The sequence below is a fragment of the Carlito syrichta genome, unplaced genomic scaffold (genome assembly GCF_000164805.1).
Source record: "Carlito syrichta isolate Samal-C Ts95f unplaced genomic scaffold, Tarsius_syrichta-2.0.1 Scaffold6706, whole genome shotgun sequence".
Classification (NCBI taxonomy): Eukaryota; Metazoa; Chordata; class Mammalia; order Primates; family Tarsiidae; genus Carlito; species Carlito syrichta.
Genome location: NW_006950802.1, coordinates 133660 through 150723, shown reverse-complemented (window position 1 = coordinate 150723; position 17064 = coordinate 133660). Strand labels below are relative to the sequence as shown.

Below are 17064 nucleotides of genomic sequence, written 5' to 3'. Positions count from 1 at the left end.
TGAGCCATGCCTGTCACAGTCACAGAGCCTTCAGCTTAGATCAGCAGAGTTCCTTTAGGTACTTGCGCTACATGGTAAAAGGAGGAGGAAAATGGGATCAATGGCTCCCGAACACATCCTAGCAGTCTCGGGGTCCATGGCCCTCCCTGATCCCTAACACTCAGTGGGCCTCCATGGCCAGCTCCCAACATGTATATCCCAGCCCCAGAGCCCTGTAACTAGTCTTCTTTGTTTTCTGGGCAACCCAAGTTGAGTCAGAGGATCGTGCTGACCTGGGGCAACAGATAGCTCAGCAGGGATGTGGGAGGATAAAATAAGAAGGGAACAATGTAAGTTCTTGCTTCTTCTCTATTGCCTTGGGACCAGTTGTTCCTACTCATGTGAAATGTCAAACTCTGGTCTATGTGTCCTCTAGAGAGAGACCAGGCAAGAGGGCCTTGTTGGTGAGGAACTTAAAACAGTAATAATCATTATAAACTTGGGGAACAACTGACTTGGGCAGTTGCTTCCATGCTGTTCCACCTCTGAATGCCCCCGGGATGGAAAAGCAACTCCCTCCCAGACTTACTTCCTAGCAAAAGGTGAAAATTTGATGCAGCTATTTTGTAGAATAGGGAGTGGTTTTCTGGTGCCTGGGGGCTCATCAGCACCCCACCTGTGGGCTCATTAGAGCTGGCAAGACTCCACTAAAGACCAGGGTCTGGCTGAAATCCACAGGAGAAGGTGAGTTCTCAAGCCAAACCAACAGGATATTTGAAGAAAACAACCTTTTTGAAACCAACTAACCAACAACCACTCAACCTATTGGACTACAGATTCCTACAGAAGAGAAACACTAAAATAAACACAAGACATTTTTTGAAAGGCTAATGAATACATTAAAAGAGAAGATATCAGAAGATATTAACCAAATTAAAAAAAAAACCTAGAAAACATAAAAAGTGAGCAAGTATAACTATTAGGCATGAAAAATATAACAATTGAAATACAAATAAAAGATGGGATAATTATGACAGAGAAAATAGCTAGAGAACAAATTAATAATTTGGAAGACCAGACTGAGGAAATTTACCAGATGGAAGAAAGGATGGTCACACAACCTAGAGATATCAAGGTCATGATCTGAAACTCATGGATTCCAAAATCAAATGTTAACCCCTTAACTCCTACATTTTCCCATCATTGCAAGCATAAGTAGGGGGACACAATTTGATGTGACTCCTGTGACTTAACAGTGTGACTACAGATATAAAAAACCCACGGTTTCCTTAGTTTCTTCTTCTTGTCTTATTTCTGGCTACCATTATCTCTTTTTCTACTTTTTGCCTTCTAGCAAACAGTGCATTCTCCATATAGCAGTTAGAGTGGTCTTTTTAAACTGTAAGTAATAACACATGCTTACTTAAAACTCTCCTGTGGTCTATTCCATCTCTGAGAATAAAATCCTAGCTCTACTTTTCAACCTCAACTCCTCCCACCCTTGTCTCCATTGACCTCTTCTCTTCATTGACCCTTACCCAACTGCATAGGTCTTCTTGCTGTCCTCAAACACACCAAGCTATTTCCTAGTTCAGAGCCTTCATGCCTTCTGCTGCTTCTTCTTGGAATGCGCATCCCTGCAGTCACTTCATGGCTGCCTCCTTCCCATTGTTTACATCTCACCTCCAAGATCTCTCCTCAAACAAGCTTTCTCTCAGTCATTTCAATCCTACCCTACTTAATCTTCTCCATAGCATTTATCATTACTTATAATGATCTTGTTTTCTTGTTTCTGTTTATTTTCTGTTCTCCATCATTAGAATAAGAGTTCCCTGTGTGAGACACTTTTCTTTCTTTCTTTCTTTTTCTTTTCCTCCCTCCCTCCATCCCTCCCTCCCTCCCTCTCTCTCTCTCTCTCTCTTTCTTTCTTTTTTGAGTCAGAATCTTACTCTGTACTCTGACTAGAGTACAGTGTAAGAGTACAGTGTAAGAGTACAGTGACATGATCCCAGCTCACTGCAGCCTTGACTTCCTGGGCTCAGGTGATAATTAGCATCTATGCCCAGCTAATTTTGTTATATTTTGTGGAGATGAGGTCTCACTATGTTGCCCAGGGTGGTCTTGAACTCCTGCCCTCAAGAAATCCTCTTGCCTCAGCTTCCCAAAGTGCTGGGATTATAGGTGTGAGCCACCATGTCCAAACTATGAGGCACTTCTCTAACTTGTTCCCCACAGCTCCCCAACATTGAGAAGAGTGTATAGCACACAGCAAATGGTCAATAAATATTTGATTGCCTGATTTCTGTCTTTTAATTTTTTAAAAATTTCATAGCAATTAGTGTCACAGCTGCAACTGATTTCTCTAATGTGACTGTTCTCTTAAAGCTCAGTTGCTGGAATATTGGAGAAAAAAGTGACTCTGCAAAGTAACAGGTTGTTGGAGCCTCAAGGTTTGCAGTTTATTCTCTTGAGCAACGTAAAATAGCCTCAGCAAACCAGGCTCGGTGGCTCAGCCTGTAAAACTTTGGGAAGCTGAGGTGAGTGGATTGCCTGAGCCCACGGGTTCGAGACTCACCTGGGGAACTTGGCGAGACCTCATCTCTACAATAAATCAAAAACTAGCCGGGCGTGGTAGCGCACCTGTAGTTCTGGCTACTCAGAAGGCTGAGTGGAAGGATTGCCGGAGCCCAGCAGGTCAAGGCTGCGGTGGCCGGGAGTGGCTGCTGCACTCCAGTCTGGGTGACAGAGTGAGACTCCAACTCAAAAAAAAAAAAAAAAAATAGCCTCAGCATGGGAGAGGTTCTTCCCTCCCATCACCTGCACATCTGAGGAACAAAGAAACTTTGCCACGGGGTTTCATTAGTCAGATTCCATCTACTGTGTATTCAGTTAAAAAATATTCTTCTGGAAAATTACCAAATGGTACCTCATAGATACATAATCCATTTTGCTGAAACCCTACCATGCTGACATTGCTACCCTGGACTGGAGGTATGAGTCAGAGGCAGAAGGAAAGGAAGTCAGGCCCTGCTGATGGTGACACAGCATACAACGGACTGCAGATTTGCTCATTAGTTTCTTTGAGCGAGTGTTTCTTCCCAGCTTTCAGACAATCTGCAGCCCAGATTTGCCAGATCGGATCTCCGGTTTTCAGTCCTATGCAGACACTTATAAATTATGCTGCATTTTGCCCCAAATTAGAATTTGTTTTCTCCTGGGTGTGCTCAGTGTGGCAGACACTGTGGATACCTCTCCAATAGCCATCCCCCACTTCTGCCTAATTTGGTTCATCCTCCTGTTCCCTATGTCCAGGGGCTGGTAGGCAGGGGGAACTAATCATGGTGTCCCATTCCTCTGAGTTGAGATGCAATTGGTTTTGGTAGGAGCATGGGAAGCAATTCTGGCCAATGAGGTGCCAGGAGAAACCTGCTGTGGGGGCTTCTGGGTAAGGTTTCTTTGCCTCCAAGAAGGGATACACAAGAAGAAACTCCTTATGCCCAGCTAATTTTTTAATTCTTTGTAGAGATGGGGTCAGGCTGGTCTGCTGGTCTTGAACTCCTGGGTTCAATGAATCCTCCTGTCTCAGCCTCCCAAAGTGTTGGGGTTACAAAAATGAGCCACTGTGTACCCCAGCATCTATTCTTTAATTTTTAAAGTTTATTTTGCAAAAGTTGTTTTCTATTTAAGTGGAGAACTTGCATTTTTGAAATTTCTTTACATACCTGAGATTTACTATTAAGTAGAATATTATTATTATTGCTAATTAGTGATGATTAACAGAGAACCAAATGATGCTCTGTGTAGTTTTATTTATATGTTTCCTACAAAGTAAACAGAGAGTTTATTTTTTTACATTGCCATACAGGAAGTGAATATTGTTTTCCAATGGACCTTTTCAAGTCAGCTACTGTAAGAATAAGCACATGATCATTTTTCAGTTTTCTAAAAGAGATTCTCGATGACTCCATGATTCAAATCATCAAAGCATTCAAAGGGTTAAATACAGAAGGCTTTTACTAGTAGCAAGATGTGGCCACACAGATTTGTTTCAGTAAATAAAAAAACCTCACTACTGTCTTCCTATGTTACATCAGCAGGATCTATATCTAAATTTAATGGTGGAAGGAAATAAATAACTGGATATTCCAGACTAGTCCAGATGGAGTCACTTACCAGAGGAGGAAGAATTCCTGGGGGGTCTTTTCAGAGAGATTTTTGGGCTTTACATAGATCATTGATTGTGTGGCCGACAACTGAATCTGAACAGATTTCCCACAAACTCTGAGTTCTATTTTTCTACAGTTCAGTGTGACTTACACCAGCTGTGCTGTCGCTGGCAGATACGTTGGTACACGGCGCCTCTTTCTTCCGTGTGTGTTATGTTCTTGTGAATCGAGCACTAAATTTACTTGGGAGATTCTGATCACCATTTTGGCAACCTGTAATACTCAGAGGCTAAGACTTGAGAATCAAAACCCTTTTCTAGAACACGAAAAGGCATCACCGAAGACAGTTTTCTACACTTTTGGTGAGAGCTAATATATGACTAGTTACATTCTGAGTGCAGAAAGCCCTATAAAAAAAAAAAACTAAAGTGAAATTTTAGAGAATATTTGGATGCCTCACAAAAATAATCTGTGAGTGTGTGTGGGGAGCGATGCAATTGGATAATTGTTTTCTATAGCTTCTCCATCACTTGTGATCACCACCCTGGCAGATGGATTTTGGAGCTGTGGAAGCCTCTATTGCTGAGTTTGATGTAGGACTGAGAGTTCTGGGGGGTGAGGAAGGCAATTTGAGTTTGGCTGAGCACAGCCCAGGAGGAAGTGTACCGAGGCTAGCCCAATGGGGCTAGGCCTGCACTGGGTACTGGGAAGGACCCCAAAAAGAGACAACTCCAAATGTGACACAGCCAAGAAGAGACTGGAGAAAGAGACTGGTAGTGGATCTTTTCTGATAAAAAGTCATGCACACTGTGAGGCAAACTCCTCACATTCAGTAGAATTTTGGTGACGTTGCAAAATGAATGATGTACCTGGTGGGACTGGCTTTTTTTCCAGTGGAGGCATTGAGATGGGCAAGGGTTGCAAGCAGAGTCCCTGTGCTGGTGAGGGCAGGGTGGACATCTGGGTCACCCTGACAGCTAAAACATAGGTAAAGAGCAGCGGCAGGTTATTTAGATGGTGTTTGGAATTCCCATAGCATTTGGCAGTCCTCTTCAGACACTTTCTTGCCCTTTTGGCAGGGCTGTGGAGGACAGGTGTGTGTGTGTGTGTGTGTGTGTGTGTGTGTGTGTGTGTGTGTGTGTGTGTGTGTGTGTTTATGTGAGTCTCCAGGGGAAAGAACCTTGTACTTGGAGTCAGAAGACCTGAGTTCAAGTTCTGTCTCTGCCGCTTACAACCTTTAACCCTTTCAGGTTGTCCAGAAGAGGGTTCTTGCCCAGTCCTTTGGAGAGAATGACTGCTGACCTTCCCACTGGCTGAGGGGATCAATTTAAGGAATGTGCTTTGGAATGTCTACACGTGTTATACACATGTATTATTATAATTATTTGTAGTATTAGATGACTGGTCCCAAACTCCTGGGTTCAGAGGATCCTCCTCCCTCAGCCTCCCAAAGTGCCAGGATTATAGATATGAGTCACTGTGTACCCCTAGCATCTATTCTTTAATTTTTAAAGTTTATTTTTAAAAGTTATTTTTATATTTAAGTGGAGAGCTTTCATTTTTGAAATTTCTTCACATGGGTTGAATTGTGGCCCACATAAAGATAAAGTGAGGACTTAAGGTCCAGAACCTCAGAAGCTTATTTGGAAACAGGGTTATTGTAGATGTATTTAGTAAACTTAAGGTCATAATGGAGTAGGATGGGCCTCTAATCCAATATGACAGGTGTCCTGCTATGAAGATGGCTATGTGAAGACAGAAACATAGGGAGACCAGCATGTAAAGATGAGGCAGAGATTGGAGTGATGCATCTACAAGCTAAGAAACCCCAAAGGTTGCCAGTGGTCACCACCACCTGGACAAGAGAATAGATTATCTCGGAATAGATTCTCCCTCAGAGCCCCCAGAAGGAACCACTCCTGCTGACACCTTGATCTTGGACAAGACAACACATTTTTGTTGTATGAAGCCACCCAGTTTGTGGGACTGTACTATGGCAGCCCTGGAAAGCTAATACAGATGGTAAATTATTTGAGGGCCATTCGTAGCCCAGAAGATAGGTAAAGAATTTATAATAACACTATCTTATTTCCATTTAGTGCTTATAGTCAACATACCACTTTCATTTTATTTCCACAACTACCCTGTGGCATAAGTAAAAGTTTTCTCACTTTAGGGGGAAATGGAGGCTTGAAAGTTATCAGTCACTCAACTGGCAAACACTTTAACCGGCCTTTCCTCTTTCATCTATATCACAGCAGCTTTGCTTAGGCCAGTTAGTGGCTCTTCCTGTTATATTTGCACTTTTCTCAGAGGAGTAAGGTGGTCCACTGAGGAATAAGAATCCTTTTGCTTCTTAATATGTAGCTTGCTTTCAACATGATGTAGTTTTTTACTCAGCAACCTTGCCCTTCCTGGCTCACATCTCCCTGGAGTTCTAAGTAGTCCTCTCAGGGGGGCTCCCTTTCGGCTCTAGAGAAATAAGACCAGTGTCAGTCTGACCTCTGTAAAGTTCTCACACATGAACAGAAGCTCTGAGTTCTGACAAGAGTCCAGATGGCCTTCTGGGGTGGGAGGGAGTGAGGGTATCTTGGCAGCCCTGTTCTGACTGATTTGGGGGTCACTGTTGGAATATCCACTGGGATGGTACCTACTCATAGCCAAGGCCTTGTTAGTCATAGGCGCAAGGCTATGAGAACATGAAAGAGACACAATAAAAGACTGTCTGTGGTTCATGGCAGCACCATTCAACCTCACATGACCTACTTCAACCAAAAGAGTTCTGTCTTCCTTTCTTATGCCTTGCACTGTGAAATATCTGTCTTCATCAAGTAGCAACAAAAGCAATGCATCACAGTGTAATAAAATGTCTGCCACGGCGCTAAGAAAAGCCTTGAAAATGAATACTTTCAGACCTGAGTTCCATATTCTACTCACAAGGAGAAGTCATTAATCATTTATTGTTTTGCCCATTTGACTTACTGAAAGTTTTATGTATCCAAATTTCAAATACCACTCTTGGGCGGTCAGCCAGACCCTTATCTTCACAAAATGTACTCCTGAGAGAATTCCTGAGATCTGCGTTGGCTATCGCCCAGCTTGGACAACTCCTCAGTATAAAATAACCTCATTTCCCTGGCCTCTTTTTTGTTCAGGAAATTTGGAACTTTCCCAGTGGGCAGCAGAAACTCAGAATTTGTTCTATCCAGAGACTCTCAAATTGAATTCCAAACACTATCCTTCTTCAAGTTTGTATTTTCCTCTTTTTATCCCAGCCATCCTTGCTCCCTTTCTGTTCCTGCTACACCATGGAAATGCTGCTGCCTTAGAATCCTTTTTCCTGGGCTTTGCTAAAATGCCAACTTCTCAATGAGACCTATCCCAATCAGCTATCTAACCATATGTGTCTCTCCCTCCTGCTAGAATGGAAGCTCCCTGATGGCAGGGATCTCTGTCTGTTTTATTCACAGGGGACTCTTCAAAAGCCTAATGTAGTACCTGGCACATAGTAAGTGCTTAATAAATAGTTGTTAAGTGAATAAATGGTAACAACCAGTTTTGGAAGACCAAAGAGTCTTAAGGATAAAAGAGACTTTAGGAAGCATTTGACTACATGGTGAGAAACAACCCCCCACTCTCTCAAGAGTCAATTAAAGAAAAAAAAGGCTGGGCTTGGTGACTCATGCCTATAATCCCAGCACTTGGGGAGACTGAGGTGAGAGGATTGCCTGAGCTCACAGGTTCGAGAACAGCCTGGGAAACTTGGCGAGACTTCATCTCTACAATAAATAAAAAAAATTAGTTGGACATGGTGGAGTGTGCCTGTGGTTTCAGCTACTTGGAAGGCTGAGGTGGAAGGTTCCCCTGGGCCCAGCAGGTCGAGGCTACAGTGGCCGTGAGCAGCATTCCAGCCTGGGCACCAGAGTGAGACTCCAACTCAAAAACAAAACAAAACAAACAGCAAAAAAACCCAAAACAAACCAACAAAAAGATTTATAGGCAGATTTTTTTTTCCATTCAAAGGTAAATCCCATGTATGTTCTTAAATCTTAACTATCTACTTTATTACAAAGAAGAATGTAATAAAGATGAGAAGGTGTGGGCAGAGTTGAGAAGCAGCAAGTGCTCATCATTGGCCACCAGAAACAATCATGCCATTGTATAGAGGAGGCAGACATTGCTCAGAGAAGAGAAGACATTTTCTTTTTCTCATGGTCACATGGCTGATGAGAAACAGATTCAATGGTAGATCTGAGATGCCCTGGCTTCCATTTAGCGTCCTTTCCACCATCAGCAGCAGAAGAATCACAAAATAAGGCTTTAATGCTTTTCTGCTCCATTGAGCTTAAATGAACTTCGGATACACTAATGTAGAATCAGTGGATGTCTGCTCATTGTGAATCCATAAACACTTGTGGAAATCAGAATTGTTTCTTGCCTTTAGTATAATGTTACTGTAATTGTCCTATCAGCGACTGCAAGCATCCCACCTCCTTCTGCTCCATGGATTATTAATATGACCTAACAATTAATAAGTACTGATAATGTATGGATGTTACTCCAATAGCCTGAGGCCCAGAAGGGCTCTGTAACTCCACCCATTCAACCTGTCTGGGCTAAATGTGCCTATCTCTAGCCTGACCTTTGACACTGGATTGGAATGACCTCTTCTATTGCTGGACTTTCACTTTTTGAGTTGTTATTCTCTATTGATAGTATTGCCTATAAATAGACCCATATAGGTTTATAAGGTCAGACCTTATAAACCTGTACTATATATTCAGGCCATTTAATGAGCTGGTAATGTACTTTTATTTAAGTACCCTGTTTGAATATCAATATATTTGTTACCACCCAATGAGTACTATGATTTGGAGGATGAAGTTATTTTCAAAACTCTTTGTCTTTGTTTATTTAATTGGATTAAGTATGTCTGTTCAAAATGTCTGCACTGATGATTGAAAATGCCCCAAAGCCATTGCTTTTCTAGTCAGTCACTCAGAACTCTACTGCTTTAAGCAAAACTCTAACAATACAATTGTTCCACCATTACTCTCCATTAAATCTGTCAATCACAGTTCATCAAAAATATTCAGTGTAACATGACAAGCTACTCTAGAAAGCAGAATGCCATAGAGTCCCTACCCTTAGGAAGCCTGCAGCCTACTCCAAGAGATTAGAGGAGAGAGACCAAAAGAGGTAGTAAATAGAGAGTTCTAGATAAATGGTTTAGATAGTAAGATAAGGGATAAGGGAGTGACCAAGGAAGACATAAATGTTGGGGCCAAATAGTCTTCATCATACTTTTAATTTGACATATAGACTCTCTCTGTCTTAATTTTAGTTTCTCTGGAATCCAAGAAATCCAAAGTTTTCTTGAACTTCTTAAATTTGTAACCATCTTCCAGGATTTTGTTCTCTCATCTTGTGGAATGTAGGTCACCAGCCTGGGCTAAAGAAATCCACTTAGGTTCATTTGACAGATCAGAAGCACACTTTCTATTTTCCATCTGTCATGTAGAGAGTCAGGTAGGACTAAGTGTCCCTTTTCTCCTTGAATGATAAGGTTAGCGAATATATCTATGTATAATAACTACTTTTGTGTCTACCACATTCATTGTCCTTAACTAATAAAAATGTTCACTCATCCAAAGGAAAGGAAAACATTTCATATATCCAAATGTTGGGCTTTTGGGCAGGGGGGGTTTGGAGTCTCACTTGGTTGCCCAAAATGGAGTGCAATGGCATGCCCACAGCTACCGCAGCACCACACCTGGCTAATTTTTTGATTTATCATAGGATAGAGTCTCACCAAGTTGCCCAGGCTGGTCTCGAACTCCTAGGTTCAGGTAATACTTTTGATTCTACTTTCCAAAGTGCTATGATTATAGGTTCTCTGTGCCTGGCCTAAATGTAAGAACTGGTGGCTCACGCCTGTAATCCCAACACTTTGGGAGGCAGAGGTGAGAGGATTACCTGAGCCTAGGGGTTTGAGACCAACCTGGACAACTTGGTGAGATCTCTTCTCACAAAGACATTTTGAATTTGGATCACCCGAGCTCAGGAGGTCAAGGCTGCGGTGGCCATGAGTGTGCCACTGCATTCCAGCCTGGGCGACAGAGTGAGACTCTGACTCAAAAAAAAAAAAAGAAATATACATTTTAAATTAAAAGTGTTTCAAAATTTCTTGAGTTTTCGTCATGAAATGTTAAAGATTTACTTGGTTTATTTTGAAGTCACTGTTAGTAATTTGATATTGTTGTGTGTCACTCACTCCTATGCTATATTTTCTTACCCATAAATCCACAGGAAACTACCAAGATTATTTTAAAGGAGTCAGTAAAACCTTGCTATGTCAATCAGAAAGGAATAGGATGGAGAGGTTTGTCTTTCTCAGATGATTTAGTCTCTTCTGAAAGCAGAGAACTTAACTCATTTAGGCCCTTTAGTCTCTAACAGAATCATTAAATCTGTTAATAGTTAAAACTAGTTGTAATTTACAGACTTACTTGTCAACATATTCAACGAGATCTGTAGAATTCTTGGTTGACATTTTGACTGGAGAAAATCTTACCTAAAACAAAGGTCACAGATTCACAATATATATGCTACTTTACAAGTTACTCTTATTCACTTTATCCTTATATAAATGCTTTAATTTTAATTTTAATATTTTTAATTTTTATTTTTAGAGATGGGGTTTCACTGTGTTGCCCAACCTGGTCTCAAACTCCTGGACTAAAGCAATCCTCCTGGCTCAACCTCCCAAAGTGTTGGAATTACAGGTGGGAGCCACCACATCTGGCCTGAATGTGTTAATTTTAAACAAAATGTATATTATTGCTCATAGAGGCTTAGTCCAATTAATCTTGCACATGCTCCCATTGGATTGATAATGACTAAATCCAAAATTAAGTTCTGGGGAGATATTAGAGGGTTGCATTTCATAGATTCAGTATCACAGTCAGGAAAACTTTTTGGAAAAGACAAAGTCATAGATTATTCTTAGATAATTTTTAAATGAACTATTCAGTGTTATTGACTAAGTTACTAAAGGAGTCCTCCCAGAATGAATTATTCCTGACATACTGAAACTAGAAAACTAGTCTATCCAAGTACCTAGATGTCAAATTACTGTAGTCAATGAGAAATAAAAGCACAGAGCACAGCCATATGCATAATTTACAAGTATTACACATAGCTGGCCATATGCGTGTGTAGCTGACAAATTCTAATCCAATAAAATGGTACTACTAGAAAGTTCTATTTTCATGAGAGTTGATAATTTGTAGCATGTCTATGATAGGAAAGAGAAAACCAAATGTGCTTGCTGTTTTGCATATGCTGAAAATGCTTTAAACTTGAACATTCTTTTGTTTTTTAAGTATGAGAAATGAAACACAGACTTATCCTAGTTTTAATATCCTATCACTGAACTGAGTTCAATAGGGAGAATATGAGTGATATTCCTCCTCAGTTAAAAACTTAAACAGAATATATTCCTAGGATTTTTCTTTTTTGCTTTATGTAACTATGTACTATAATGGTGAGCAGAATATGTTAAGATCCACATACAACATTGGTTTCTCAAGTGCCTAAGGAACTACCACCTCTTTTTTTTTTTTTTAGAAAGCAGGATTTATTGAGAGGACAGAAAAGCTCCCACAATGGGAGGGGGACCCAAAGGCTTGCCCGGAACGACCACTTTTTAACTTAAGGCTTAAGAAATGTAACTGAAAACCTCCCTCCTCCAAAAATGTCGGAAAAAAAATATCCATTATCAATGAAGCTACTAGAGAACACCTGACAAAGCCTCTCCTGTCCTGGCCCACTTAGTGACTGGCAACCAGAGCAGGCTCCAGGCTACTATGATAGTGCTCTAGTCCTCTCCCCGTTCCTGAATGAGGTCTTCAATGCATCTAATGCTCTTAAGCCTCGTCTCCCCCCAGAGAACTGGGCACTCAGGTGTGGATTATGGAAACCATCCTAAATCCCTAAAGGACCTGACTGCCTGTCTGTCCTTGTATGTGATTCTACTCTGCCTACTGGAACAGTACGGGGCCCTGGGATCCTCACCTACTTCATGACAGTTATTTATTTATTTATTTGAGACGGGATCTTGCTCTGTCACCCAGACTGGAGTGCAGTGGTGCAACCATAGTTCACTTCAGCCTCAAACTCCTGGGACTCAAGTGAGATCCTCCCATCTCAGCCTCCTGAGTAGCTGGGACTAGGCTGTGCTACCACACTTGGCTAATTTTTTAATTTTTGTAGAGAGGGTGTTTTGCTATATTGCCTAGACTGGTCTTGACCTCCTAGGCTCCAGCAATCCTCCCATCTCGGTCTCCCAAAATGCTGGGACTACAAGCATGTGCCATGACACCAGTTCTTACCCTCTCACCTTCACAGCTCTCTGCAGCAACTAGTTAGTCCCCGCCTTATATGTTTGATAACCAGTAGCCTCCTCTAAGTATTTGTGATATTAAAGAGTACCATGAATATATTGTCCCAGGGCACTAAATTACTGGGTCATTGTGGTTCTTTCTCTTCTGGAGTGACAGTTGAATATATATATTTTTAAATCATTTTAAATTCTTGTTTAGAAGATCATAAGTAGCATCCTCTTAAAAACACTATGATGCATACTTTCAAAATGACAAATGCTAAACTCAACGATGGCTAAAAATGTGGAAAAATATAAAAAAGTAAAAGATACAGAAAAATAATTCTCATACCTACCTCCTATAACAAAAAAGCTTTTAACACTGTGGAACAATTATTTTCTTTTTAGTGCAATTTTTATGTATCTAAGACAATATTTCAATATTTATATTTATGCTAATTAAATATAGGAGTCAGTTCTGTTCTCTCTCTCTTACAGGCTAGGATGTTACATATAAAAATTGTCTCACAGGCAAAGAACTTGGCAGTTATTGTGAATTTATTTTACCTGTGTTAGTTTTCTCCTATTTCATAATAATATTTTAAAATATTATAGTTCTTTTTCAGTTTATGGACCATAAAATACCTTTCTGTATATGATGAGATTTCGTTCTTTCAACAGCTCTATAAGATGGACATCATTATCTTCACATAAGTGTAAGATAACATTAGTTACCTTATGTGACTGAAATCCTTCCTTATTACAGAATTTAAGATGGTTTTTTTTTATAGTTGAGGAACTTGAAGATCAGAGAAGAAATTGACTTGTTCAAGATCATGTAGATGATGATAGTAATCATACAGTGGCTATTGACTGGACTCTTGCTCCCTGCAAAGTTCTTTTCTTAAGTGGCTCATTCAAACCCCACAATAACTTTGTATGATACCCCAATTTATAGAAGAGGAACCAGAGAGGTTAAGTAGTCATCCAAAACCCCACAGCTAGAGTGTGGTAGAGCGAATACCTACCAAAAACTGGTGCTTGATACTGTGCTCTTTCCAGAACAAGAGGCTACATTAGCCAGCCAGGTGTTATGAGAATTACTTTAATAAAAAGAAAGAAAGAAAAAAAAGAAAGAAAGAAAGAAAGGAAGGAAGGAAGGAAGGAAGGAAGGAAGGAAAGAAAGAAAGAGAAAGAAAGAAAGAAAGAAAGAAAAAGATCTAAAACACTGCTTGCTTTGAATGTTTTTTATAATTAATAGAGAAGATGTAACAAGTACCAATAAGAAACAATCTCTTTTTCATGTTAGAGTTGAAGTCTACACTTCAGCTGATCACGTTGTCAAGGCAGAACAAATAGGAAATGTGGGAAGAGTGAAAAGAACAACCATTCTTCCAGGACTCCTTAGAACTCTCTAGGCAACCCTAAGCTTTAAAGAAGCTGAGCAAAATAGTCTGTCTTTCATGTGAATATCGAAAAATACTTGCTTGTTTTTGTTGGTCACTGGCTGAGCCAGGAAGGGGGCCATCAGGTTCCTCTGGCTGTTCCTGGGCAATTGGGGAGGCACTTGGAGAGGCACTTTTGTTTACATCTGTATCTAGGCAACCAGAATGCTGCATCAGATTAGGAACTATGGCAAGTGAAATTTTGCAGTGATGGTAATTTTTTTTTTTAATTGAAGGTAAGCTTAAACTGAGGTTTCCAGTTTGTTTTACACTTCTCCCCCTGACCTCTTCCCCTACCCCAATCCTCCCCCACTGCCCCATAACAACTATTGTCAGCCAGAAGAGCATGTTCTCACAGGTACTTCCAAAAGCCATTTGGAAACTTGGGGCGGGGGTGGGGTGGGGAGGCATGGCCTTTGGCTCCCTAAAGGTTTGCTGAAAAATCACTGACATTAAGCAAGGTTGATTAGTAAGAGAAAAGACATACACATTTTAACATGTACACACAAGAGTTTTCAGAATAAAGACCCGATACACTTCCCAATGAATTATAGAAACTCAAATACTATCTGGAGGTTACAGGAAGAACCAGGGTTTGCATTCTGGTAAAGTTATGGGAGGGGGAGGAAGAGGCATTCTATTGAGGGGGAACACATGGTTGGGGAGTGAATGGATGGGGGAAACAGAATGATTTGCAGAGTTATCTTTGGAAGTTGAATGAACCTGAGGGACAGGCATAATACTGGCAAGGTCTGCTCTGGTGTGGTCTTACCTTGCTCTTCTTTTCTGCAATAGATAGTAACAGGGAGGGCAAGTAGCTTCTCGGTAACTAAGTGGAGGCAGGAAGGTCAGAGAGATCTTGTGGCAAAAAAGCCATATTTTGGGGTAAATTTTCCTGCAGCACTTCAGAATCTTGTTAAGATCAAACAGTTCTAAAATAATAGGGAATGATTTTGTTTTATCCTATTGAGCCCGAGACAGCTGAAGGTTGCCTTTGGATTTATTACTTTGTTTATATGCAATAAGACACACGAGGAAGATAGTGAAGTATGAGACATTTAGACACCTTGAGTAGCTTATGAGATAAGTACCTGAACTCATGACGCTTGATTTTCCAGCTTTATTTTTTGTTGATTTGATTTTTTAAAAAGAAAACAGATTTTGTTTCCTTTTTTCTTAGAAAGGCAGAGTACTAAGGAATCTTGATTGCGTCCTAACTAAAGTCTTCATGTCTCTGGAGCATTTTCCCAAGGATGAGTTAGTAGCATTGTGACGGCAGGATGGATCTGTGATGTCGGTGGGGTTGACAGTCCAGTCATTAACTCCCTGGGATTTAAGAGCTTTGAAGATTCTCCTTAATGCTCATTGTCTTAAAAATCACTAGGCCCTTCAATTCTTTGTTTCACAAGTTGGGAAGTGGTCATTGTTAAACTGATGTTTCACAGCCTTCCCTTGATTTCATTTTTTTTTAAAACAAAGTTTATTAAAAATAAAGAGAGAATAGAAAGAGAGACATGCCAGAGCTGGCATGGACGAAAGAAACTGCTGGTTTCATCCTCACAGTTTGATAAGAGACTGGTTACCATCAAATTAGGCAAAGAAAAAATGAAATGCGGCGCTACTTCCAGATCTTTCTCTAAGTATGCTAGCAAAGAAGCTAACTCTTCTAGCCACTAGGGGAGTATCACAAACAATGTAGCAATAATGACTGGTGACGAGGGTCTGGGTTTTATATAAATAAAAATATTGAACTTTGACTTTGTAGAGGAAATTGTATTCAGCTATTTGGTCAAAAAATAGTAGACTGAACTCTAAAATAATTTTCTGAGTTTTAAAATTAGAATTTGCGTATTTTTAAATGCTACTTGACCCGCATATAAAAAATGATACTATTGGTTAAGTTATTGTCCAAATTATGTTAACAGATTTGCCTTGTTTCAATGTTCAGGATGCTAAGAGACAAATTTTGATCCCACAGATGAAGACCACACATGATTTTGGCCTCGTGATACATCCTTGAATGCTACGCTAAGCTCTTTGCAAGCAGGCCTGAAGGCACATGACACCACCCTACTCATCGTTTTTTAGTACCAAGGGAGACTAACACACACCAGTGACTGAGAATAGGTAACTATGGATTCTGAGGGAGTGTATTGGAACACTGACCCCCTCAGCCTACAGGTAAAATTCCATCATTTCTTCAAGCCTCAGCTTGCTCCTCTGTAAAATGAGCTAATAATATCTATCTCATAAGGTGTTTTAGAAGAGTAAATGTAATAATAATACACTGCAGTGCTCAGCTGAGCGTCAGGCCAGGAATTCACTAAAAGGTAACTATTATTAGTGATTCTTCCACAAGGTGCCAATTATCCAAGAAATAGATACAAGCAGGGGCTGTGTGAGAAAGAAAAGCTGAATTTAACCCTGCTTAAATTTTTGAGATTCTTTCTCTTTTTAAATTCAGCTTTTAGTCCATGGTATTTGGCTAGAAAAATAGGCCCCACTAAAAAGAACAGTCGAACCGGTTTGTTCTTTAAACATAAATGGCTATTCAATTGTTAACAGAACGACACACATCATATATACATACCACTGACTTCTGCTATGGGATGAATGTCTGTGTCAAAGAGCTTGTTTAAATGTAATTGCCATTGTAACAGTATTAAGAGATAGGTCCTTTAAAAGGTGATAAGGTCATGAGGGTAGCGCCCTCATGAATGAATTAAAACTGTTTTCTCAGGAGCATGTGAGTTAGTTATCTCAAAAGTGGACGTCTGATAGAAAGGATGAATTTGACTAATTTCTCTCTCTCTGTTTCCAACGTTCACTTGCCCTTCTGCCATGCTATGATACAGCCAGAAGACCCTACCACATGCAGTCCCTTGATCTTTTGACTTCCCAGCCTTCGGAACTGTGAGCCAAATAAATTTTTTCTTTATAAATTACCCAGTCAGTGGAATCCTGGTATAGCAGCAGAAAACAGGCTAAGACAACTTACTCCCTGCCTGAAATATGTATGTAAAATCCTTCCTGGAAGTCAATGATCTTCAAAGATGCTTCCTAATCTAGAGCTAATAAAAGTACAGAAATC

The 17064-nt window shown here is 40.3% G+C and overlaps 1 protein-coding gene across 1 annotated transcript in view; it reads right to left on the bottom strand.

The window, feature by feature from the left end:
- The window catches only part of FAM81B (family with sequence similarity 81 member B), a 67111-nt gene extending 51881 nt beyond the window's left edge, over positions 1-15230 (bottom strand). The window contains exons 1-3 of the mRNA XM_008050572.1: positions 15065-15230; positions 14016-14125; positions 10655-10719 (exon numbers count right to left, since the gene is read on the bottom strand). Coding sequence (XP_008048763.1) covers positions 10655-10719; positions 14016-14125; positions 15065-15074 — 185 coding nt within the window. The 5' untranslated portion in view covers positions 15075-15230. The remainder of the gene's footprint in view (positions 1-10654; positions 10720-14015; positions 14126-15064) is intronic.
- Positions 15231-17064: the final 1834 nt, after the last annotated feature.